General features: G+C 37.3%; 2 protein-coding genes across 3 annotated transcripts in view; both read right to left on the bottom strand.

Annotated features, from left to right (window-relative positions):
- The window catches only part of LOC123872808 (protein yippee-like), a 137,498-nt gene extending 115,069 nt beyond the window's left edge, over positions 1-22,429 (bottom strand). For both annotated transcript variants that reach the window (XM_045917355.1, XM_045917354.1), the window contains exon 1: positions 22,004-22,429. The gene's annotated coding sequence lies outside the window, so the exon portion shown is untranslated. The remainder of the gene's footprint in view (positions 1-22,003) is intronic.
- A 1,766-nt stretch (positions 22,430-24,195) lies between these two features.
- Positions 24,196-26,830, bottom strand: LOC123872474 (COP9 signalosome complex subunit 7b). Its single transcript, XM_045916755.1, has 4 exons — positions 26,466-26,830; positions 25,293-25,545; positions 24,930-25,150; positions 24,196-24,401 (listed from the first exon to the last, which is right to left on the bottom strand). The coding sequence occupies exons 1-4, from the start codon at positions 26,658-26,660 to the stop codon at positions 24,252-24,254; spliced, it is 819 nt and encodes a 272-aa protein (XP_045772711.1). The 5' UTR covers positions 26,661-26,830; the 3' UTR covers positions 24,196-24,251.
- Between the last annotated feature and the right edge of the window lie 36 nt (positions 26,831-26,866).

Genomic DNA, 26,866 nt, shown 5'->3' with positions numbered 1-26,866 from the left:
GGGAATTTTAAAAAACCTACATCCACGCGAACGAAGTCGCGGGTATCAGCTAGTACTTGCTAAGTTTCACACATTAAGAATTAAATAAAAAAAATTATACATACTAAAAGGAAAAAACTAGACAAAAAGTACGCTAATGCACTTAACGATATCAAGTTCGGACATTCACCCCAAGTCTTGTATCTTCTATATTTAGTACAATTGTTTACAATTAGCAACAAGCCGTTTGTTGTCACTGTATATAATTCATAGCGGTTTATTTTTGTACGCGACGCCGAGGATGTGACCTGTGACCTAGTTACCGGCGTCATTTGACCTCTCGGCCTAGGTCAGCGTCACCCGCATCCCCCGTTTTAGCTCCACCAGCTTTCGCCTGAAATCTCCATTTAGACATGTTATCCTGGTAGATACAGCTTCAGTAAAAGTATATTTTAATGGCCGGAATCTTATTTACCAATATTATGATAATTTTGCTTTGCTTTGTGTTTGATCCGGAAAAAATCTATTACACAAAAAAACCCCTGGAGGATGTTCCATTATAATTATTTTCTTTGGGAATAATTACAATTTTTAGGATCAATAAGAATTTGGCAAAAGTGGGTCAATATTTCCGGGGAAAATAGGTCACAACTCACAGGTTGTTTGAACTATATTTTTCTTTGCCAGGATATAATTGATATACTTATTTTGTTTTTACAGATTATTATCCTCAAAATTTATTGGACAGCCCGGAAGGTCGGAGATTCTTTATGGAGTGAGGAAGGATTTGCGTTCAGAAGAGGAACAAAGATGGTTCTCGGCCTTCTATGAAAACTGCTTGTCCCAGATAAGGCCTACTCTGTAGAGCTATTATAATGATGATGATAGTTGTAAAAGCAGGTTTTTCAGCAGACAATACGCCGCCATTAAACCACTAGACCTCAATGAAAAAATCAATCAAATTATTTTTAATTCATGTATTATATGCCTTCTTCAAATTATGATAGGTCAAGAATACCATCGGCTCGCAATACTGATTCTACTGGTTATAATGACCTCATATTGAATAATAAAGTCCACTCGGGCCTCTTAGTAACAGAGTAAAATTACCGTGTGCCAGAAATACAATGTTGGACTCAAGCGCTGAAAACGGGTTATTTCCAGTTTTCTGCACCGTTAACTAGTGCAACATGGACATTGATTGGCCAACCGATTGGACATTGTGGATGTATGGATCCTGCAATCTTGGTAATTGATATAACGGGCTATAAATCTTGACTTATTAAACCGCTGGAGAGCTGGTAGGCAGTTTTTAGGAGGTCGTTGATAAAAACTTATATCAAATTTCTTAGTATAGGTCAACAACTTTTGTTTTACTTGCAAATCGCAATAAACCACAAGATCACAAATAAACCAATAACTGACTTGCACATCTACATTGATATAATATAGTGTTTAGGAACAAACATTTAGGCATTTACCACAAACATGCCGCGTCCGATGCCATCCACGTCCGCGTGGATTTAGGTTTTTTAGAATCCCGTGAGAACTGTTTGATTTTCCGGGATAAAAAGTAGCCTATGTCTGCCCCGGGATATAAGCTAACCCTGTACCAAATTTCGTCAGAATCGGTTAAACTGTTAAGCCGTGAAAAAGTAGCAGACAGACAGACAGACGACACACTTTCGCATTTATAAATTAGTAAGTTTGGATGAAAAATATTATAATAATATTATTTTAAGGACAAGTTTGTATGAACATGACTGTGTTATTTTTTATTATTGCATGCCGTAAGTTAGAATTTGGCAGAACCTAACAATAGTATTCGCTATAAAGATAATTAAATTGAAACACCGAAGTGACCGCAAAGAGGACCATTTTGGCCATTGTTCTTTCCCATAGGCTCTTAGAGCAAAAATCGAGATACATAGACACAGTTTTACAGAGATCGTCGACCTGAGCTGGATAGCTGATATACGGAGCGTTGGTAACCTGTGACCCAATTAACGCGAGTAGATACTCGTATATATCTTGACCTGTATAGCGATCCAAAGATAAATAAACTATGTTTCTAGATTACACTTCAATATAATTATATTATATTGAAGTAATTGAATATATAATATATATTATTTCTTATATTATCTACTAGCTGATGCCCGCGACTTCGTTAGCGTGGATGTAGATTTTTTTGAAATCCCGTAGGAACTCATTGATTTTCCGGGATAAAAGTAACCTATGTGTTAATCCAGGGACTAAGCTATCTCCATTCCAAATGTCAGCCAAATCTGTCCAGTATAATGCAGTAGTTTTTCGTGAAAGTGTAACAAACATACACATATACACACGTACATACACACAAACTTTCACCTTTATAATATTAGTGTGATATCATCATCATCAACCCACCGCCGGCTCACAGACCACGCATCTCTTCTCAGAATGAGAACAGTTTACACATATTCCACCACGCTGGCCAAGTGGATAGGAAGAATTCACACACCTTTGAGAACATTATATAGAGAACTCTCAGGCATGCAGGTTTCCCCACGATATTTTCCATCACCATAAAAGCAAGTAGTTAATACATCCGCCTCCTGTTCGGAAGGTCGGGGGTTCGATCCCGGGCACTTCCAATTTTTAAATAAAGAGAAAAAACAAGAAAAAGTTGACAGGGAAGCATTTATCTCTATAAGAGATCTCTATCCACTGATAGAGATCCTTGGCGGTGCGAGAGGTTGTAAAGCGAGTAGAATAGGTACAACAAAGATATGTGCGTCTTAAGCATTTAAATATTTGGCTTCAACGATGAATAAAGATATCGTGAGTAAACCTGCTTGCCTAAGACTTCTTCATGATGTACTCAAAGTTATGAGCAGTCTGTTAATCCGCACTGGGTTAGCGTCGCAGCCTACAACCTAAACCCTCCTCATTCTGAGAGGAGACCTGTACTCAGTAGTAGGCCGGTGATAGATTGCTCATGATGAAAGGTTTGTAATATAATAACAGGAAACTAAATGCTATGCGGCGCATTTCAGCTGCAGCCTATTAGATGACATCACTGATTGACAAACGGTAAGCGACAAATACTTGATACTTGGCACCGTCTTCAGAGTATGAGAAAATATTTTAACGGCTTTGATTATGCGTCACGACCAAGCTGTGCAAATATGACTAATCTCCCTTTTATGCCACAGCCAACAGGACAAAGGACGGCGAAGCTCGAAACTCCATCCATTAATCAGGTACAAGTTTCAAAAGCTATCAATATCCATCTATAGGAAATCTACGTGGATATGATAGATGACAATTTGGTGACGGGAAGGTGGAAGGCCCCAAAGATAAATATGTCTTTGAAAAGAATTAATTCACATGTGATTTGTTACAGCAGATATGGATCCTTCAATAAAGTATTCTTAAGTAAGGACTTCTTGGATTGCGTCTTAGTCAGTAATTTATAGTAGTATTAGAATATATACCAGATCATTATTATTTGAGAGCAGCAGTCTCAACTCTCAATAATTGCCAACCTGAATAATTGCCATTTACTGAAAGAGGAATTGTTGATAAAATGAATTCCTATTATCTATTATAGGAAATAAATTATACAATCGAATTTCTTACCGTGTTTTTGCTGGAATTACAATTTTGAACCAGGAAGATTGAAAGATGCAATTCCATTCAACAAATCAAAAGAACTTGTAACAGTACCTACTTATTGGTTGAAGAATATTTTAGCATTTCAAACAATGGCAGACTCAAGAACAATAGCTGATAGATCTTTGATGATTGAAAGTAAGGTTGTAGATTACTTTAAATAAGAAAAAGTGAAGTTGCAATCAGCCATTATTTACGTATTTGCTTTGCTTTTTACGAGCTTTTCAAGGGGACATTTGGAAAATCTTGCGAGTCACGAGGAAGTTTATCTATAGTTAGTCTTTAGGTAGTTAGTTTAGGTTAGATTAGCATTTAGTCTAAACAATAATAGGTACTTCATAGCCAACCGTACAAAGCCGGGGCGAAAGAGTTAGAGTTCGATGATAAGGAACACCTTATGTTTGAGTTAGTGTATTACTTGCATTCTGCAGTATAGTGAAGCGTCAAAGATGTCTTACGGAGTGCAGTGTGCGTCATATAGCCCTATAAATAACTCGCAACAAACAAGAGATATAAAACGGACGCCAACAAGCTACACAATGAGGCGAATTCCTGAGATAATGATGGCCAGTGCAATAATATCCTCAATTTACAGTATCCCCAATTCATGGACACCGCTCATTGTTTCTGTTGATACAGAATTCTCTCCTGTCTTATGCATGCCAGAAAGCTCGGACATTAGATTCTATCGATGATGGCATATATCCAGCAAGCAGAACCTACCAGAGAAGTATTCTTTCTCGTATCAACGGGGATGGAGGCTTAGTCTTCACATCCTAATCTCTCGATAGTAGACCAGTAAGAATTTTTCTTTAAAAACACATACATCTATGCCATCTTCTTCTTGGCCGTCTGTCTTATTTCGTCATGTTTTATACTTAATGCGTTGTGCTTCGCCAAACGGAAAAGCTGTGATTCAATTGTTCTCCTCATAGAGTTAAAAATTAGATTGTGTCTCTCCTGCTTAGTTCCTGGATGTTTCTAAGACATGACATTACCCTTTTACTAACGCTTCTATTGTCTTCAATTTTGTCCATCGTGGTCTGACAGAGACGGCACTGTTCATGTTTAAGAATATGTCTCATATAAGTTTGATATTTCCCACCAACTCCTGGAAGTTGAAGACGCGTAAGTACGACGAAATGTTCAAGAATTTCGGAGCCAAGTAAGTAATACCTACATCTCGTAAATAAAATTGCCATGACGAATTTGTTTGAGGCACTTACATTAAAATACAATTAAGGTCAGTTCCGTTTCAGACACAAAACATTAAATCTGCTCCACAATAAATGTCACAATTAGGAATGCATTAAATGAAAGTTTGTTTTTGTTTACTTCCTTCCTTCCTCGATTTACTTAATCGGCTCAACCGATTTTGGTACGTCCATTATTAAGACGTGCCAACGCACTTGAACTGAACTGCACTGCGTACGTCACTGCCGCGCGTCGCGGCTGGAGAGAATATCGTGCGGGGCGCTGACGCGACGCGCAGTTCCGCTGCAGTTCAGTTCAAGTGCGTGGGCACCTTTACAATCTTCTTGATGGCGCGAGTGTTACTGGGTACATGAAATTCTTAAAAAATTGTAATGGCAGATTTTATGGACTTTAATGAGTGGGCTGGAAAAGATGGAGTGTAAACAGCAGTCGGGTTTTTTTGCAAACTTTTTAAATCACTTGTTTACTTTTAAAATCAAAGAGGTCACGCGGGATTTTAAAAACTTATAGCCACGCGGACTAGCACGAACGAGTAACGAGTATCTAGTGGGCAAATACAAGTGTACCTAAATTAAAAATTTAAAACACCCCCGACAAGTGAAGGTTACAGTAAAGAGCTGATAACTTTCAAACGACTGAACCGATTTTCGTGGATTATAGCTAAGAACACTCTCGATCAAGCCACCTTTCAAAAAAAAAACTAAATTAAAATCGGTTCATCAGTTTAGGAGCTACGATGCCACAGACAGATACACAGATACACACGTCAAAGTTATAACACCCCTCTTTTTGGATCGGGGGTTAATAACCGAAAATGTGTACAACTATACTATACAAGAGCCCAAAGTGTGCCAACATCTGCACTACCAGAAGTAGATGATACAAGTGTAAACAATTACTGTAGAGTAAACAAGTATGATGTGATCATTATAAATCGAGTTTGTTGCCAACACTGATTGTTGGGTGTTGAACGTTTTACTTTGTAGTTGCTGATTGAAATGTAGTGGGTTCGAATACCTATATTCATAATCATCATCATGATCAGCCTATCGCCGGTCCATTACTGAGCACAGGCCCCCTCTCAGAATGAGAAAGGTTTAGAGATCATAGTCAGCCACGCTAGCCAAGGGCGAATTTGAATTTGGAACATTATATCACTTCACCTTTAAAGCAAGTGATAGTGAAACAAGAAATACAAGTGTAAATTAAAAATTTATAACACCCCCGACAAGTGAAGGTTACAGTAACTAGAAAAGAGCTGATAACTTTCAAACGGCTGAACCGATTTTCTTGGATTATAGCTAAGAACACTCTCGATCAAGCCACCTTTCAAACAAAAAAAACTAAATTAAAATCGGTTCATTAGTTTAGGCGCTACGGTGCCACAGACAGATACACAGATACACAGATACACAGACACACAGATACACAGATACACACGTCAAACTTATAACACCCCTCTTTTTGGGTCGGGGGTTAATAAATAATAATAAAAATACAGGCGGCTCTATCAACACAGTGGATTCACTAGGACCCAACACCCGCCCGTCCATTGCGCTCATTGCCACTTCATTGAGCTGGCTTGGTAACTCTGGTTCTTCTACACGGTCTCTATCATGTGTTCAAACTTCATAGGAAGAATAGGAGAGTTAATGATCTCTAAAATCATCAATGTACCGCTTGAAAATTAGGTATATTTTAGTAGGTACTGATGGTAACAAAAATTCACTATGCATATATATTTTATCGCGCGTATTGCTGTTTTCTAACCCCCGACCCAAAAAGAGGGGTGTTATAAGTTTGACGTGTGTATCTGTGTGTTTGTGAATCTGTCTGTGGCGTCGTAGCTCCTAAAAGAATGAACCAATTTTAATTTAGTTTGTTTTTGTTTACAAGGTGGCTTGATCGAAAGTGTTCTTAGCTATAATCTATGTAGTATATAATTTTGAATTTATGGATTATTATAATACAATTTTTTTACAATATCTGCTGATGGACGACGGACGCCATAGTTGGCGACCATGTTTTATAATACCCTTTACGTAAAGGTGTTTCAACTGTTTACAACACTGTTGTTTCATCGTAATCTCTTTAGCATTATAGAGCGACCTAATTGCGCTATGCAGTCACATTACTACAGCATAATTATATTAGTGACGACCTCAATCATCACAAAGTAGGTAGGCACCAAGAGTTGCTGTATTAGCGCCAGGGAGATGCTACATTACTAAAGTGTGCAACGTCTCGCAAAATAGTCACAACTGGTGTCAGAGACATCAGTTGTGTTTTTGTTAACCGCAGTTTAATGACATGGATGAATTAAAAAAACCACTTTAAATAACCACAAACACTGACAAGTGTAAATTAAAAAAATTTAACACCCCCGACAAGTAAAGGTCACAGTAGCAACTAGAAAAGCGCTGATAACTTTCAAACGGCTGAACCGACTTTCTTGGATTATAGCTAAGAACACTCTCGATCAAGCCACCTTTCAAACAAAAAAAAAACTAAATTGAAATCGGTTCATTAGTGCAGGAGCTACGATGCCACAGACAGATACACAGATACACACGTCAAACTTATAACACACGCAACTTTTTGGGTCGGGAGTTAGAAAGTAAAAACAACTCAATTTATTACTGAATATATTATGTATACAAGAGTTGACGCAGTTCTGTGATTATAAACATATTTTAGAGCCGGTGCGAATTAGCCGCACGAACCGTTCACTCTTCACATTGTTACTGAAGTGGAACTGGACTTTAGGCCCGGTATCCATCACAGCTGAGATGGGCATAGAATGGCCGAATTTATAGAATGCTTACTACAATCTCTGTGTATTTTAACCTATAGCGAGTGTCAGCAAATCGGCAATGATTGCGATCATGTAGTTATCCAAAGGTAAGGTACTCCGTACTAGGTCTGGTTTGGTACTACTAAGCCTGCGGGTTTGAGCCTTGAGGTTTGCTGCTCCATAGACATCAGCTCCCTGATCCCCGCATGCATCCGCATAGTGACGTCGCATCTGCCCCAGTTTCAGCCCTGCACGGCCCTTGACACGCCAAAAGCTGTGGTTTCAAAACGTCACTATGAAGAACAAGCAACACATACAATTCTTCACAACGTGAGCAAAGAAGTGGTTACTCAAGTGTGAAAGTACCTTAAAATTATTACTAGCTGACCTTTAACAAGTATTTTATACTTAGATTACTAGCTAATGCCTGCGATTTCTACCGCGTGGATTTAGGTTTTTAATAATCTCGTGCAAACCCTTTGATTTTCCAGGATAAAAAGTGGCCTATGTCACTCTCCAGGTTTTTAACCATATCCATGCAAAAAATCACGTCGATCTGTTGCCCCAATACGGCAGATTGAAGGACAAGACAACAAACCAAAGAACAAACGCCAAAAAAATAGCAATTATTATATTATGGGCAAGTTGCGATGCATATCTAAAATAATATAAAATATCAAAACATGTCGATAAAAATTATCCATTGAGATTTCAGACTTAGTGGTGGGTAAAGGAAGTAGGAACCTCAGAGTTGCAAACAAGAATATCTCTTGAATCGAATAATAATAGACTTCCTCCGATTTCGAAGCGCTCCTTCGATTTGAAATGAGCACCAACGTAAAAGTTATACCAACGTAAAAGTTTTAGTTTTAACCAGGACATTTGTTCCGCGGACGATTATGCCCATGATACCTACTTTTAAAAAAACCGATTTTAAAAAAGAAGGTTTTCTCTTACAGTATCTATCGGATGCCCACAGTCGAAGAAAAAATAAGATGAACTCTTGCATAAATTATATCTTAATGTTTCCGCTCGTTTAAACTGGCTATAACTTCTTTTTCCATTTCATAAATTCAAACTGAAAAACATTTTATTCAAAGCGACTTTTTCAAGCTCTTTTGAATCGTCAAAGGTCCGTCGGTACTAACTCTACAAACATGCTCACTTGAATTTTACTAAACTAAAACAAAGGTATAAGATTTCAAAGAATTCCATGCAAAAGAGTAAAAATTAATAGTTTATGATTGGATCGAGGACTTGGAGGATGCCGAAGTTTGTCGGACGTAGGTCTTCTGCAGGAACTTCCACGTGTTACGGTCTTGCACCTCTCGAATCAAGTGGCACCCCCTTTCTACTCGGTTTATGTCATCTTTTCACCAAATGAGGGGCCTGCTAGCGCTTGCTTTACGTAGCGAGGTCACCATTTTATCTTCTTGGGGCCCAACGTCTTCGAACTGTGTGCTCCGCCCATGCCATTTCACCATCGCAGTATCACAGCTATGACGGCTACTTTGGTTCTACTACGGACTCAGAATACATAGCTACATTTCGAATTCCCGCAGTTCACATAGTACCAATGCATTGTCATGAAAAAGAAGTTTAAAAAACATTTCGCAAGATTTGATTCAAATATACGTAAGTAAAGCTTTATGAAACTGGTTGAAAAGATCAACAATTTCGAAATACGTGACCTAAGGCATACAAAAATAGGTAATTTCCCAAAATCCGTCTCTGGAAAGTACTCATACCCGAATGGCGGTACGTTACAAGTCGTATTTGGGTTATGGTGTCAAATTTTCAACCTCCATGAAAAGAAAATCCTCCCTTAAGACCACCGGGGCAATGAAGCACCATCGTTTCCGTTTCGCTTTGATGTGCGAGAGGCACTTTTGAAAATGAAGGGGAATGTAGTCATCATCATCATGATCAACCCATTTCCGCCCCACTACTGAGTACGGGTCTCCTCTCAGAACGAGTAGGGTTTAGGCCATAGTCTGCCACGCTGGCCCAATGCGGATTGGCAGACTTCACACACCTTTGAGAACATGGAGAACTCTCAGGCATGCAGGTTTCCTCACGATGTTTTCCTTCACCGTTAAAGCAAGTGATATTTAATTGCTTAAAACGCACATAACTGAAAAGTTAGTGGTGCGTGCCCGGGATCGAACCCCCGGACCTCCGATTAGGAGGCGGACGTTCTAACCACTAGGCTATCACAGCTTTTTGGAATGTAGTGCTCTTCTGTAATTCAAACCTGCATCAATGGATCTGATTGCGAGACCGCTCAAATTAGAAAAGTTTTCAAAAGTTTCTCTTTCATCAATGGTTATAGAAGTATCACAAGTTGTACCTATTAGTTTCTCCCTGCATAATTTTCGCGCTCTTGACAGTGTGGACTTTTCCATCCGTATTTATATCTGGTTCTTTCTTAAATGAATCACTTAGTTTAAATGACAAATGATGTCTCGTGGAAAAAAACATTTCTTTGACTTCTGGAGACACAGTAGAACTGGGTATTGTACGTTGATTCATTATTATCCTCATGGATTTAGATTGAAGACATTACTTTTAGTATCATAATGTGTATCCGGTTCGAAGGACCATTTTTATGATATAATATTCAAAAGAATTAAATAGATTAATAATAATCAAACTACATATTTTCCTATTGACGAAACTATTGTTTTTTATTTTTCTTTATTAACATCTTATCCTACTTAGACGTATTTATAAATCCGTATGAGGTTAACTCCCAACATAATGTCAATAAAATTATGAGTTTGGTCATCCACTTTTCCTATACGGATCATCCAATGATTAAATCCATCTACTCCACGCTTTCTAGTGCTCTTTAGACACAGAGTGAAGATGGTAATCTCCCCTTATACTGTGTTTTTTTTTTTTTACTAGTACTCAGTACTTTCTACTAACAAGTAGGTATCTAATTTCTATTCAAAAACACTAAGGCAGTCCAAAGTTTCCTTAAATTTTATTGGAGCTTAATTTTTTGCAACCACGAGTCCATCCTTCTACACTTTAGTTACTTTTATCTTATGAAATTCTAAAAATAGTCATTCAATTTGAGATACTTGTATTAAATCTCGAGACAACCCTTAGGAGGCTTGAAATCTTCCCAGGAAATTACATGGAAAATTACATAATTAAAGGAGAGTAGCGAACGACAGTGTTCCATGATTACTCACTAGAGATTGTCAACTTAGAAAGATTTCATTCCACTGCCTGCACTTTTGTGTAATAAGCTGGAATAATTTAAGATATTAAAGTTATTCGCTTTTAGATTTTAACCTTATCCAATCGATTTTTGGCGATCAGTTATGCACAAATCGAAAAACCTCTTCACTAACTTATGAATTGATTCTGAAAATAATTTCACTCATAGATAACTAGAGCTCTACCCAAATGCTCTAGAGGAGGTTGCAGGAAAAAGCGGGCAATATACAAAAATATATTCTCTCTTGGATACGGAAAAGTTTCTAATTTAGGACGATATTAAAATCAAATTACAAAAACACTATTTTTTTTTTAAGTTTTCATTATAGTTTTAAAACAAGATGGCATTGTTTTCCATTTCATCAGCTTGTATCCACTGCTGGACATAGTTCTTTGTTTAGTTGGCGAACTCTTGGAAAGATACCCATAGTGATCTAGAATATAATAGTTTTTACTAAAATAACATTAAAACCTATCACTGCTAGTTCGAAATAAACTTCCTATCGGCGGATGCTCTTTTGAAACTGAACAATACTACCAGTATTTTCCGGTGAATTTAAATTTCTCAGCAAAACTACACCGCGTTCTGAGAATAGAATAATTAATCGGCAGGTGAAGTGTGCTAAACGTGAGTCATGTCCATCCGTTAACCTTTGGTTATGAGGTTGTTGCTCCAAACGTCTTGCCTCTATCAATTATTTAAGTTGCACTCCATTTACCAGAACGTTACCGCATGTTGCATAATTAGTTAACTAAAAACGAATAGGTACCTATACCTACGTGACTTCTATTAGTTAGATATTCCGTACGGGTTTAACTTGGTAATTAATATGGTAGAAAATAGAAATGGAACTGCATTATTATACATAACTTAAAATTTAAAAAACCCCCGACACAAAAACCTCTATAAGAAAACTAGAAAAGAGCTGATAACTTTCAAACGGCTGAACCGATTTTCTTCGATTATAGCTAAGAACACTCGATCAAGCCACCTTTCAAACAAAAAAAAAAACTAAATCAAATCGGTCCATTCGTTTAGGAGCTACGATGCCACAGACATACACAGACACACACGTCAAACTTATAACACCCCTCTTTTTGGGTGGGGGTTAAAAGAGAGCCTTGAAGACCTGCTTAAACAACCCGTGCAGGAATGAATGTTGTCGAAAGTGAGTTCTGATTTTGACGCTACATGGCTTTTACTACATTTCGTTTTTCGGCAAAATAGTTCTTACTAAATTTCATCCTGCAATGTGTGAGTAGATAATAAGATACAAAAATAAAATTAAAGCTAGAAGCTATAGGATTGCTCAGGAAGTAAAGAGAGTTTGACAGCTACAGTGTGACGAATGACGATCGCAGTCACCACTGAACGGCCGACACTCTCTCACTATTGGCTGAAATACATCGTTGCTGCAAGAATACCATAAATTCAGCCAATCGCAACAATGAGATTCTAGTAATGATTGATGCAGCCTACTTTGACAAACAACGTTGAAAAAGATTCAGACAGATATAGTTGTATTGAGAAAAATAGGATAGAACATCCTAGCGCAAAGCTACTAGGCCCGATAGTAATTGAAATGGTAGAGCATGAAGAAACGGACTGTAAAATAGTGCGTAAAGATAGAAGCTCTATAAAACAGGGTATACATAATGAATCGAGAAAAGTCATTTAGCTTCCCAGGTAATAGGTATCGTTTAGCTATAAAGGACTCGGCCACGCCAGTTAAAAATAAGCCTCAGGTACTGTTGCTATACCTTGACCCAGTTGCCGGAAGTGACGATCGAGCGGAGTTCTGCTCCAAGCCACGAAGACGGCATAAATAGCCAATGGAGTTTGAAAGAACAACAAACTTGTAATTTCCGAGAAGTTATGCAAACCGTTTAAAGTTTGCTATGTACCTCACTCCTTAAAGAGAGGCGATGGCTTACACTTATAGTCACTTATAGTGCAGATATTTCAACAAGTGTAAATTAAAAATTTATAACACCAACGTTATAGTAATAACTAGAAAAGACAAGTGAAGGTTACAGTAATAACTAGAAAAGAGCTGATAACTTTCAAACGGCTGAAGCGATTTTCTTAGATTATAACTAAGAACACTCTCGATACAGCCACTTTTCAAACAAAAAAAAAAACTAAATTAAAATCGGTTCATTCGTTTAGGAGCTACGATGCCACAAACAGATACACAGATACACAGGTCAAACTTACGAGTATAACACCCCTCTTTTTGGGTCGGGGGATAAGTATAGCATTGGTTGCGATAAAAGAAAATATCAATTTACAAGGATCCTACCAATCCTGAAAAAAACCTAGAATATATTGTGTACCCCACAAACGTACCTAGTATAGTTCGCTCAGGTACAGTAGCGTGGTAAGTTACAATCCAATAGTTATTCTGCTATCTTGTTAGCTGGACAGCAAAGCTGTTTGGTCACCAGGTATGTACCTATAGCTACAGGCAAACTAAAGATAAGGACAAAATTAGAATTTATCCCTGGTCTAAGACAAGTCCGCATGCATCAACCCATCGAAAGCGTTATACTCGTACTAGCTGACGCCCGCGACTTCGTCCGCGTGGATTTAGGTTTTTCGAAATCCCGTGGGAACTCTTTGATTTTCCGGGATAAAAAATAACCTATGTGCTAATCCAGGATATTATCTATCTCCATTCCGAGTTTCAGCCAAATCCGTCCAGTGGTTTTTGCGTTTAGGAGTAACAAACATACACACACACACATATACAAACTTTCGCCTTTATAATATTAAGTGTGATTTTGATGCTTCAACCTAACTTTTACGTAGGTGAAAATGCAAGCAAAAGTCAATAAAAATAAATTGTTTGCATCGCTCGTCCACTCACTGGGATGACGCACGTAGCAAATACCGAAGTAGTAAGAAACCAGCCAAAATATTTGCGGAAATGCCAAACGATGATTGAAAACGGTGAAAGAGTTCGGAACTGAAATATTTTTTGCTGAAATATGGTGATTTATTGGGGGTCCCACGTACGCAGTCGGCGCACCATTGTGTAAAAGTAACTTCTTAAAAATTGGTTAAGTGCGAGTCGGTCCCGCACACGAAGGGTTCCGTTCCGTACCATCGTACAAGAAATAAAACTTTTTTAATATTTTTGAAATTTTTATTATTTATTGTTATTTGTTACAGCGGCAATAGAAATACACATTCTGCCTGCCTGCCTGGTTGCCTGGAAGAGATCGCTATTTTAGCGATAAGGCCGCCGCCTTTTGTACAGGAATCCATTTTGTTATAATTTCATATATTTATATTTTTATCTTGGTGTACAATAAAGAATATTTTACTTTACTTTACTTCTGTAAAAAATTTCAACTCTTTATCCATTACGGTTCACGAGATACAGTCTGCTGACCGACAGACGGACGGAAAGGACGAACAGTGGAAGCTTAGTAATAGGGTCCCGTTGGCACCCCACGGGTACGGAACCCTAAAAATGAATTCGAATAGTATGATTCATTTGCATCTATTATTTAGTACCTATTACATTACATTGTATATCAATGCAAATGAATCAATAGTCAGTCCTTAAAAATACATTTTCAAACACTTTTTAAACTAGATAAGTAAAAACTCTACAAAAGAAAACATTTTTTTTTCCTTTTCGACATATGTAGTAAGTAGAAACAGGTCAATCAAATTAGCAAGTTATTGATTCTTACGTAATAATATTACAGGTAGTACTTCTATAGGGAAAACAATACCAATAAAGAAAAGTTTATTTGCAAAACTCGATTGAAAGTCGCACTTGTTGTAAACTAGCTGATGCCTGCGACTTCATTTGCGTGGATTGCGATTTAAAAAATCTTCTCAGAATTCTAGTTATGATTTTCCGGGATAAAAAGTAGCCTGATATCACTCTCAAGTCTTCATAAACACACTTCCTTTTGGCTATGCCACAGTCCGATAAAAAATCACGTTGATCTCCATTGCATTGCAACGTGATTGAAGGACACACCAGCGCACTTTCGCATTTATAATATGTATTATGGCTAGTGATTTTTAACCGACTTCCAAAAAAGGAGGAGGTTCTCGATTCGTCGGGATCTTTTTTTTTTTTTTTATGTATGTTCCCCGATTACTCAAAGACCCCTGGACCTAGGTGTAGCTAAACAAAAATTATTTTCTACTTTTTAGTGTTTTTGGTTTTTGAAGTCGGTTTTATTTTTCTTTTGAAAATTTTGTAAGAGAAAAATATCAATGTATTCTGTATCACACTAATATTATAAAGGGAAAAGTTTGTGTGTATGTGTGTAGGTATGTGATATGTGTGTATGTTTGTTATTCCTTCACGCAAAAACTACTGAACGGATTGGGCTGAAATTAAGAATGGAGATAGATTATACCCTGGATTAGCACATAGGCTACTTTTTATCCTGGAAAATTAAAGTGCGTAGTTGTTAATAAAAGTAAAAATTTCTACGGGATTTTTAAAAACCTAGATCCACGCGAACGAAGTCGCGGGCATCAGCTAGTTATTCATAACTTTGCACAATAATGGTCCATATTCATCAATGTTTTCCCACAAGCCGCGAGTCGCGACCTCAGGAGTTATATGCGACAAAACATTTTTAAAGAACAATGGGTGCTATATAAAAACAGCAGGTGAACGCTTGCATCGGCGGCCATTACGTAAGACCGTTGTGCAACTTTATTTAAAACACAAAGTAGGTAAATAAGTACTAGCGTCCAGACTTAATCGCACATTGTTCTACAAAGGCGAAGCCTTTCCTTACTGTTTGTTGGAATATACAAATAATAATTTACCCAAGAGATCAAAAGACTTTGAACTTTATCGACTTTAAAAGGGAATGGATGTATTGATTGTTGCAATATCTAAGTCATAAGAATCTGTCTAGACCTAGACTGCGTCTAGGTGGACAGACTACATCAAACAAGTCCTAGGAGCTGGATTTTTGGTAACGCAAGACTGTGGCGTGTGGAAGTCCCTACAGAGGCTTACTATCACTGTCCAGCAGTGCGCGCGCGTCTATCAGTTGATGATGGAAAATCGGCCTGCATATAAAACTAGGCAGTTTCCTAACTTACAGTAACTAATTAAGTAAAGTAGTTTTGTGTAAGGTACGTACAAAAAGCGGTAATATGGTACTGATAAGACGAAGAATGAAGCGAACAAGTGTAAATAAAAAATTTATAACACCCCCGACAAGTGAAGGTTACAGTAACTAGAAAAGAGCTGATAACTTTCAAACGGCTGAACCGATTTTCTTGGATTATAGCTAAGAACACTCTCGATCAAGCCATCTTTCAAACAAAAAAAAACTAAATTAAAATCGGTTCATAAGTTTAGGAGCTACGATGCCACAGACAGATACACAAGTCAAACTTATAACACCCCTCTTTTTGGGTCGGGGGTTAAGCAGGATGCAGAAGTTTGAAAGATAGCATCTACTTAAAACAAAAATAAGTGCTTTTAACAGATTATTCAAATGAGCTCTTCTTGCAAAGTCCTGTCCGTTGGGAAGAATTAATAAAGGTACGTACGTACGTACTTACGTAGCAATGCAACTTTGCTTTGATGACTCAGTAAGTTAAGACTTTTCTTTGTACTGATTTATTTTTAAAAAAGAATATTAGTCATTTTTTTTTAAATCATGACTAACTTTCTCATTTCCCCTCCAACTAAGCGTAAAGCTTGTACTAGGAGTAGGTACGACAATAGTGCAACGGGTGGGATTTGAACCGCCGACCTTTCGGATTTCAGTCCGCTCCTATAACCGTTGAGCTATTGAGGCTATACAAAGAACTAGCTGATACCCGCGACTTCGTTCGCGTGGATGTAGGTTTTTTAAAATTCCCGTAGGAACTCTTTGATTTTCCGGGATAAAAAGTAGCCTATGTGCTAATCCAGGGTATAATCTGTCTCCATTCTAAATTTCAGCCCAATCCGTCCAGTAGTTTTTGCGTGAAGGAGTAACAAACATACACACACACACACACACACACACACACACACACACACACACACACACACACACACACACACACACACACATACAAACTTTCGCCTTTATAATATTAAGTGTGATTAGCAGCGTTTCAGATATTTTTCTGAACGCGATACATAGAAAATATGGTTATCTCGTATAATACTATATCTAAAGACAGCATCAAGTCCCTGGAAGTAGTGTTGCAAGAGGAAGCTCGCAGATTAGATGTCCCACTTTTCATAAGCGTAAAACCAACCAGCCGTTTCTAATGTTTACGTAGTCAGAAAATAAATAGACCTCATTACCGGGATGTCTGTTTATATTATACTGTTTTGTACATAGCTATCAAACCACGCGACTGCTGCTAGTTGAATTAAATAAGTACCTACGTATAGGCATTACCTAATTAATTTTTTTTATCACTGTAATGGTCAATGCAAACCTAAATGGTGGGGTGGAACTGAAGCGCAGCCTCTTTTTTAATAACTGCTAAAATGTTGGGTTATTTACTCTGCCATATGGTTGAAATTGGTATATTAATAACAAAATACGGCGGAGACTGAAAAGGAAATAGGACTCTGTACCTAAGTCCCGTCGTTATGTCAAAGTAAATATGGGTTTAAGTTGTTAACAAAAGAGACACTGCCCTTCTGCAGTCTGCTCTACTCCACTCTGAAGGTGTGCGTTGCGCATAATTAATTTGCTTTTATTATCTTCATCTTCAGTCAGTCTTCATTTTAATACGGGAAAGGGTTTTAGAAATGTTGGAACTTGGAAGGAAAGGAAATGAGAGCCTTGTAAAAAAACTTAATTAAGTAAAACACGGAGATTAATTAATACTGAAAGGAAGTAACATGACGTGAAAAATAAAAATAAGATAGAAACATACAGGATTGCAAACAACGAGAGATCCTTGGTTTCTTTTTCTCTAGAGATACGGAACCCTAAAAAGTACAGCTATTATACCTATAAAAAGTAGCCTATGTGCTAATCTAGGATATTACCTATCTCCATTCCGAATTTCAGCCAGATCCATCCAGTAGTTTTTGCGTGAAGGAGTAACAAACATACACACACACACATACATACTTTCGCCGTTATAATATTAAAGTGTGATTATAATGACAAGAAGAAAAGACATGTATTGTTTCGCATTGAATATGCAGCTTTTAGTGAGCTTTACAACAGCTTTGTAAATAAAGTAACAATACACATTACGAATAAAGATAAGTATTTCGAATACACTTTTTCATGTAAATATTCAACGAGGGTAGAGTCCTTCTGAAACTGACAAAGCTTCTGAAACTGACAACTGGATGGCCATTCTGATATGATGATAATAACAAACGAAATTGTATGTAAATGCACTGAGCCTATGTGAGTTGTGAAATGATATTCAGGAAGAAATTGTTTTTTCTTTTTCCGTATGGATGTAGTAATATAATATTATGGTAAACGAAGTTAAATCTTTCGATGTAGGCACTTACCTACGAAAGATAGGATTATGTAAGGTTTAAGTAACAAACTTGATATAATAATAATAAAGCCCTTTATTTACTGAACTTGATGAAATAAAGTTTTAGAAGGTAAGTCCTATTTATACAATGTTTTACAAGGTAGGTATAGGTATAGAGGTAACTATACTATAGTTACTATAGTATAGGTATTTTTTTAACTATATTACGCGACATATTATCGAAAAGGCACTCCGGGTGTGAGCCGCGCTATCCCGCACCGGCATCGTCCGGGCGCCGCCCCCCCCCCCCCCCCCCCCACAAACCATTTGCCATCTCGACCTGTCGCGTAGCTACTATAGCTATTATATACAAACTGACATAACAGACATGAAAATATAAAAGACATTATGAATTAGGTACTATAGCTGACGCCCGCGCCGCCCGTCTTTATTAGGTTTTAAAAAAATCTCTAGGGAACGCTTTGATTTTTAAACCCCGACCTAAAAAGAGTGGTGTTTATAAGTTTGACGTGTGTATCTGTCTGTGGCGTCATCGTAGCTCCTAAACTAATGAACCGATTTTAATTTAGTTTTTTTTTGTTTGAAAGGTGGCTCGATTGAGTGTTCTTAGCTAAGAAAATCGATTCAGCCGTTGTAAAGTTATCTTTTCTAGTTACTGTAACCTTCACTTGTTGGGGGTGTTATAATTTTTTAATTTAAGTACACTTGTTTGAAATAAACAGTACCTACCTACCTATTCTATATCTAAATATAAATTATAAAAAAGTATCAAATTCTAGTTCCGTGCATTCTATTCTATCCGAAGTAAAACTTCATACGAACTCCGTCTAATATATCATACGGACAAAGTAAAGTTCGTTGCACCTCGCTTTCTACAGTAAATACAAAGATTAGAATGATACAAGTGGATGTAACGTGAGTCGGTACAGTCCGTTCTCAAAGAGCGCTACCCGTTGAGCATCCAAACGAAACCGCAACACGGTGGACTAGTTAATTTACCAGAAACAGGGTTTTGTTAGAAACCGCAGGTTGTTGAGGAGCTGGCGAACAAAATCGTGCAATTTACACTTCTAATAAATTAGTAGTTATAGTATTTTTTCTTTGATGCGGACATTTTTAGCCCACTGAATACAAATCTGGAACTCATTTTCAAACAAAACGGTCTAAAAGTATGCTAAAATTGAGTCCAAAGTTCGTGATTTCGATCACTGAATAAGAACTTGAATTTAACAGTATACTTACTTTGCTTTCTACAGTAAACATAAGGATTAGTTAGAATAATACAAGCGGATGTTGTACTGTACCTAATAATAACATTAGACAGTACCGTCCGTGCTCAAAGACCGCTACTCGTTGAGCATCCAAACGAAACCACAACACCGTGGACTAGTTAATTTACCAGACACAGGGTTTTGTTAGAAACCGCAGGATGTTGAGGAGCTGAAGCAAAATCGTGCAATTTACGCTTCTAAAAAATTAATTATAGTATTTTTATTATTGATGCGGACGTTTTTAGCCCACTGAATACAAATCTGGAACTCATTTTCAAGCATAGTGGCCTAAAACTGTGCTACAATTGATTCCAAAGTTCGTGATTTCGATCACTGAATACAAACTTTAAACGCTAGAAGTTTTAAAAGTTTTAAGAAAATAAAGTTTTAAACGCTAGAAGGTGCATATTCAGTGTTGATTTGAAAGTAGTCCCATATCCTAGCAGTTCGAATTAAAAACGGGGAAGCAACCGTGGAATTTCTACTACGTACAGAATATGCAGACCTCGACGACCGCCTTGCTGATCTATACCTACCTATAAATAAAATTGAAGTGTCTGTCTGTAATTTCGTCATAACTACCTCATATTAAGCTCATATGGTTCGTTGAACTCGAGGACCTAACTCCTCAATCCTAAATCGTGGAGATCCCATCCCTTGGGATTTTTAAAGAATCACCTGTTTAAATGTTTTTACGAGAGATACTTTGCATCCCGGGCACGGGCTACTATGGAGAGGCTACTTTTGTCCAGGAAAATCAAAAGTTCCCACGGGATTTTTAAACACCTGAATCCACGCGGGCGAAGCAGCAGGCATCATCTAGTTGGAAAATAAATTATCTCTACCCAACATTTCCGCAATATGTGTGGTTGAAAATACCCTCTTGGTTTTCTATTACGGTCATAAATATGTCGTAACTGTGACAGTAGCACATATCTTGCGGATTCCCACGTTAGAAGAGGCTTAGGGGAATCCGTAGATGCACACGCTGGCTTCTACACATAAACGTATGTGGCACAGTCGTAAAGGATTACGTCGAACATGAGAGTAAACAAACAGGATTCACTTGCGAGGCAACCGTAGTGTGTATTCAGAGACAGATTAAAATGACAGTAGCTGAGTATTGTAAGTTTAAGCGAAATTTACATTACGAAATTAGTGGCACGAAATTAATTTCACTATCAATTGCACGTGTAAATTAGACGTTTACACGTGGAATTGTAAATTAAATTAAGTCGTGAAACTAATTTCGTAATGTAAATTCCGCTTTACAGTAAGTATTAGGTACCTATAAGAGAAGTAGCTATGTCAGCCGTAGGGGCATTTTATTGGCCCCGAGGTCTACCTCGTCAGACGCCGCTGCACGGGCTAGGCCACGCAGTGTTGTGTCAAGTCATCAGGCGATACGTTTGGTTATAGTCGGTAAGCGTCTGACAACTTCCGTGTCTCCCCGAGTATCCATGACATTACCCCACGAAAAAAAGTAGCATGTCTCCTCCAAACAATCTAACGTTATGTTTTTCCTTCCGCCACTGGTGAAGGAAAACATCGTGAGGAGACCTACATGATTGAGAGTGAAGTGTGTGAATTCTGCCCATCTGCACTTGCCCAGCGTGTCGGACTATGGCCTAAACCCTTCTCATTCCGAGAGGAGACCTGTGGTCCGTAGTGAGCCGGCGATGGGTTGATCATGATGATATTTTTCCAGTTGAATTAAATGGTAAGTAAATCATAAAAGTCGCCTCTCACAGTGCGAAATACTAAAACGCACCTACCTATTTCATGTTCGCAACAAATAGATACCTCTATAGATATTATGCACTTCGCAATATATTATATAGTAGCTGTAGGTTCCTACATAAATACTCGTACATAAGGCGTGTAGACTGTAGTGCAATCGGCGACTGCCAGACCAGACTGTAGGCAGGACTGGTTAGACCAGTTCTGAGTTTAGTAATTGCTCCATAGCTCCCCACTCCGCGCTATGTGCACAGAACAGCTGACCGACTCGACAACAAAGAAAATCCTATATAATTGCGACGTACATAGTACTTACCTACTGTGTAGTTTATGTACAAAGATTATACAATCTCTATTAGGTATATCGATTCAACAATGCAGTACAAAATAGCTAAAGATTGGTTGTTGTTTTTCTACATTATCCTACCTAGTAGTTACTTATATCTATAGCTTTTTCTATGACGCAAATGCCTAATTTACTTACTATTTAATAGGCTGGTAAGTGTTACGGTTCAGAACATATTTTTTTATTAGTTGTTATACCTACCTAATTATATTTATAATGTAATAGTGGTAAAAAATGAGTGATGAGCAATGATCGTGAATTGTAGAGGTGAACTCAAACACAACAAAGGGCATACTTGCCTTTCTGTTCATCCAATACACGGGGCTCCTATTGTTTACTTTACTCCGAAAAACTATAGTCTCTTTACAAAACAACAGTTTAGTTACAGTCTACAAATCACGGATACATTTTACATTATTGTTTTACGTTGTTTTTCGTATCGAGTCACTTGTGTCGTAGATTGCACTGGATGTAATTTTTGCCGTTCACCTTTCACGACACGTTAGTATTCTGGTAAATAGGCATTTGTAAGTACTAAATAGTCTTTGTTTACAATGTTACGAAGGTTTTATTATATTATTTACATCACTTCTCGGTGGCCTGCGAACGTGATAATCGTTGCACTGCCTGCGCACTTTGTTTGCGCTGCTGCGTCAAAAACAGACACCTTTCGTCTCAGCTCGGCTGCCAAAACTCGGCCGAACGGTATCGGCAAGCTGTCGACCTTGTTTCGTGGTGTTTTCTATCTCAGTTTCTAGCCTAGACGTTCTATTCTGTTTCACTCACGCCTCTGACAGTTTGTAAAATGTTACTAGATATATTTTTACAAAAATTTCCATTCGAATCTATTTTTTTAGTAGAATATGGTAAGTATTGTAAAGCAATGTGAATAGGCCAATTTAGAATGCCTACATTGTACATTCGAAAAAGTGGTGATGGCAGATGGCCTAGTAGTTAAGACGTCGCGTCGGTATCCTATTTGGGGACGGTTTTGGAGTTCCATCCTGGAAATGTCTAACTTTTCGGAGTAAGCAATTATGAATATCACTTGCTGGTCAAGGAAAACATAGCCAGGAAACCTGCATATCTAAGAATTTTTTTCTTAAAGGTGTGTGAAGTCTGCCAATCCGCACTTGGCCAGCGTGGTGGACTATGCCCTAAACACGTCTTATAATGAGAGGAGACAAAATGAACGCAAACTGTCAGTTATTTCCAGTTTTCACCTCGGGGCATTGCCCCCAGGGGTGAAAACTGGGATTTTTATTTAAAACAATTTCCAGTCTCTAGAGATGCTTACTAAATAATTTCTATTTCATTGGTGTATTAACCTTCTTATTTATAAAAATGACTAAATGAGTACAAAATTCCTGTATATGGTAATTTTTCTAATTTCATTTGTCACAAGTCACAACACAACACATTTCAAAATCATAAAATAGCAGAAGCAGAAGCAGAAGTCTATATCTTACCGGGAATGGGCATTCGGGAATAAAACCCATAACTGTTAGAACCATAGCGCTCGCTGCCTCATAAGTCATCAAAACCAAAATGGCCTAAGCGGAATTTACATTACGAAGTTAGTTTCACGACATTAATTTCATAAATTGCACGTGTAAACGTCTAATTTCGTAATACATGCATTAAGAAATTAGACGTTTACACGTGTAATTTCGTAATGTAAATTTCGCTTTACTTAGAACTTGATATCCACTAGTAATAATAATAATTGGAATTATTATTATCTGGCCACTAATAATAATATAATTAGTATTTTGACAGCTATATATTATGGAACATGGAACATGATTTTTGTTCCTAATGACCGTCATTCTAGTATAGGCATTCCGAACCAATTGTAAATTATTTTGACGATTCAAAAGCACTTGTAAAAGTTTATTTGAATAAAATCAAATCCTTTTATTTGCTCAAATGCAGGTTAAAATAGAAATTACAATTCATTTTGGTATCACCACATTTGCCATGGAAATGGCGTGCAAATATGTTACATACATAGGCATTGAATAAAAATCTATTCTACAGAGGTCTTTTTGGTGACAAATCTATACTAATAAATAAAATTGGAGTGTCTGTCTGTAATTTCGAAATAATTACCGCATATTAAGGTCATATGGTTATTTGAACGATACTATAACTGAATCACACGTTTTTAAAATTTTTGTCTGTCTGTTTGAAAAGGCTAATCTTGGGAACGGCTGAACCGATTTTGACGGGATTTTCACAGACAAGTAGAGAATTGACCAGGGCCAGGACCAGGACTTTCAAAAAGGGAGTTGTGTTTTTCTACCTATGTACACCGAAATCTCCGAGATTTCTGAACCGATTTGCGTCATTTCTTTTTTAATCGATAGAGGAACTTTGCGACATTGTTTCTAAAAAAATTTGGAGTCCAACTCCTCAATCCTGATGCTGCAGGGGATCTGACCAATCCACGCGGGCGAAGCTGCGGGCATCAGCTAGTATAAAATAAAAATTCAGGAAGGTAGTATCTAAGCATTTATTATAATAATATAATCACGAGGAGCACAGTTAAGTGGTTTTCTGCCAGAACTTGCCGGCGCGCGGCGCCTTGCCTTTGCTGGAGTTCTTCTTGGGCGCCGAGTGGGACTCACTGCCGGCGCCTGAGGCCGATTCCTCGCTCTCGCCTTGAGTCTTTTGAGTCTTCTTTATGTACATTATCTGTGGCAAACAAATAAAGTTTTGAGCATTTAAATTACAAAGAAATCTTTTTATTTGATCACCAAAGAGCCTTAAACACTAATTACATTAATCTATCCTTATGAGTGACAATATATTATATTTAAGTAAGAGTCATGTGTAACCACATCTAAGTCTCCCACTCAGCATTATGCTACAGCAAGCAAGCAGGAAAAAGTGGAAAAAAAAATGTAGAGGCTTTCACCTTAGTCTCCTTGACACAGTGGTCTTATTAGTGGGAGGCACCGGGTTCGATTCCCAGCATGGGTTTGGAATTTTCAATTTCTCAATTTCTGGTTTAGTCTGGTGGGAGGCTTTGGCCGTGGCTAGTTACCACTCTACCGGCAAAGCCGTGCCGCCAAGCGATTTAACGTTCCGGTATGATGCCGTGCAGAAACCAAAGCTGTATGGGTTTAATGAAAACTGCCATACCTCTTCCAGGTTAGCACACGTCTATCTTAGACTGCATCATCACTTACCACCAGGTGAGATTGCAATCAAAAAACTAACCTCCTGCTCAATAGCCTGCTGGTGTCTAATGGCACACTGTTTCCTGTGGTTGGCACGCTGGATGTGTCTGTCCACTGAGTTGAGCACAGCCTCACACGCATTGCACCAGTCTGCCAACACATCTGCTATGGCTGCAGCATCCTCTAGTCTAGCATCTCGACCGAGAGCTACATCTACTTCTACACGTTTGCACTCTTGGTCTAACTTGCCATGGATTATATCTGGAAACAAATTATGATAAAAATTTAAATGATTAATTTTATGACAAATTACTATAGGCAATATAAATTTATAAAAGAAAAAGACTGACTGATTTATCTGTTCTGTATATTTTGTAATTAAATTTAATTAAAAATGCTATACCTGCATAAATAGCTTCAATGATTAGATCCTCTAAATCTCTAACATTCTTGATATCTAATTCTTTAAGTAGCACACTATATGGGATACATTTCTCCTGTGTGGCCAGTGTTGCTATGGTCAAGTGCTGCAGCTTCTTGCACTGCACTGGTGTTAGTTCTAGGTATTCTGATTTGTTTTCCAGGTAGTCTTTGTATGTGCCGTATGCAAATAAGTTGAGTGTTTTGAAATGTGTTGCATACTGGCCAGTTTCTAACTGAAAATGTAATAAATCCACTTTAAATAAATATAAATATTAAATGATTTTTCTCATAATAATTGGAAAGAATGCAATAGAAGATGACTCACACAACATTACAGTACATGCTAAAATGCCTATTAATATTATGTTGTGTTACTACATCCCATCACCGTTATTATTATTACACAAAGTATCTAGCTTTGAGATATTAAAATATTATAAAACCTTAACCTCATAATAATTATACATTTATTATATTAGAAATGCTAGTAAAACTGGATCAGTGTGTTTTTATAACTAGTGGATAAATCAACAATAAATAATTAAAAACACCTCTTTGCATACTAAATTATAATATCTACATACTATGTAAAAGTTTAGTATATTGTAGTTTATGATACTACATTTAAATTTAATTAGTGCTTAGTGCAAATTCAGTTATGGTATATTTCAAATAACCATATGAGCTTAATATGTGGTAGTTATTTTGAAATTGCAGACAGGCACTTCAATTTTATTTATTAGTATAGATATGGAAATATTTATAGCAAACACACATATATACAGAAAAACAATTCAAGATACAGAAGTAACTACATAATTATTGGGTATTTTATACAAAAGGGTGCATGGGCTGCCTTATTGCTAAAGCAATCTGAGATATTAATTGATAAAGTTAAGGAGTTACTGGCTGACCCACCCCCACTTTATTCAGTCGTATTCTTCAATCTTTTTCCTATTGAGGGTCTACATTAAAAAACCAAAACACATGTAAAAATCTCAACTTTCTAGACTCCGCGGTTTGAACTGTAGGTTGGTTGGTGTCAGTCAGTCAGATTCTCCTTTGATAATTATAGAAACACTAGAAATATCAAATCACAATCCTTTGTAACCGGCGATAATTGCAAATAATATGTTGATGAAAATACTCTAACCTCTTTTATATTTGGCATTTCAAGTAGTTCTCCGAATACATGTACCCCTGGAGCTTCTAAGACTTGCTTGATGAGTTCTGCACATGCTGAACCTTTGGCTCCTTTCGCTAACAGTATAAATTGTTCTAAAGGATGATTTGTTGAGACTGATGTGAGTGATGACGGTTCATCCCTGTCCATTGATATAGGATTCATGGTAAATAAGTTCGATTAGGTACACTACAGAACACAATTTATTCTTGCAATACAGTTTTCTTTTGATAATAAGCAAGCAATACCTAAATAATTTACTTAAAATGTTTTTCCTGTTCAGCGAAAAATTCACAATTTCTAAATTGTTAATTGACAACAATGAACAATGATTGACAAACTATGACCAATCACAGATAAAACATCAATTA

This window comes from Maniola jurtina, chromosome 15, assembly GCF_905333055.1.
Source record: "Maniola jurtina chromosome 15, ilManJurt1.1, whole genome shotgun sequence".
Lineage (NCBI taxonomy): Eukaryota > Metazoa > Arthropoda > Insecta > Lepidoptera > Nymphalidae > Maniola > Maniola jurtina.
Note: the sequence above shows the minus strand (reverse complement) of the source record. Positions and strands in the feature narration are given on the sequence as shown.

Coding starts and splice junctions, on each gene's coding strand:
- LOC123872474 (XM_045916755.1), bottom strand. CDS start 26,660: ATGAATCCTATATCAATGGACAGGGATGAACCGTCATCACTCACATCA. Junction 25,151..25,292: donor CATTGAAGCTATTTATGCAG/GTATAGCATTTT, acceptor ATTTGTTTCCAG/ATATAATCCATGGCAAGTTA. Junction 24,402..24,929: donor AGCAGGCTATTGAGCAGGAG/GTTAGTTTTTTG, acceptor TGTTTGCCACAG/ATAATGTACATAAAGAAGAC.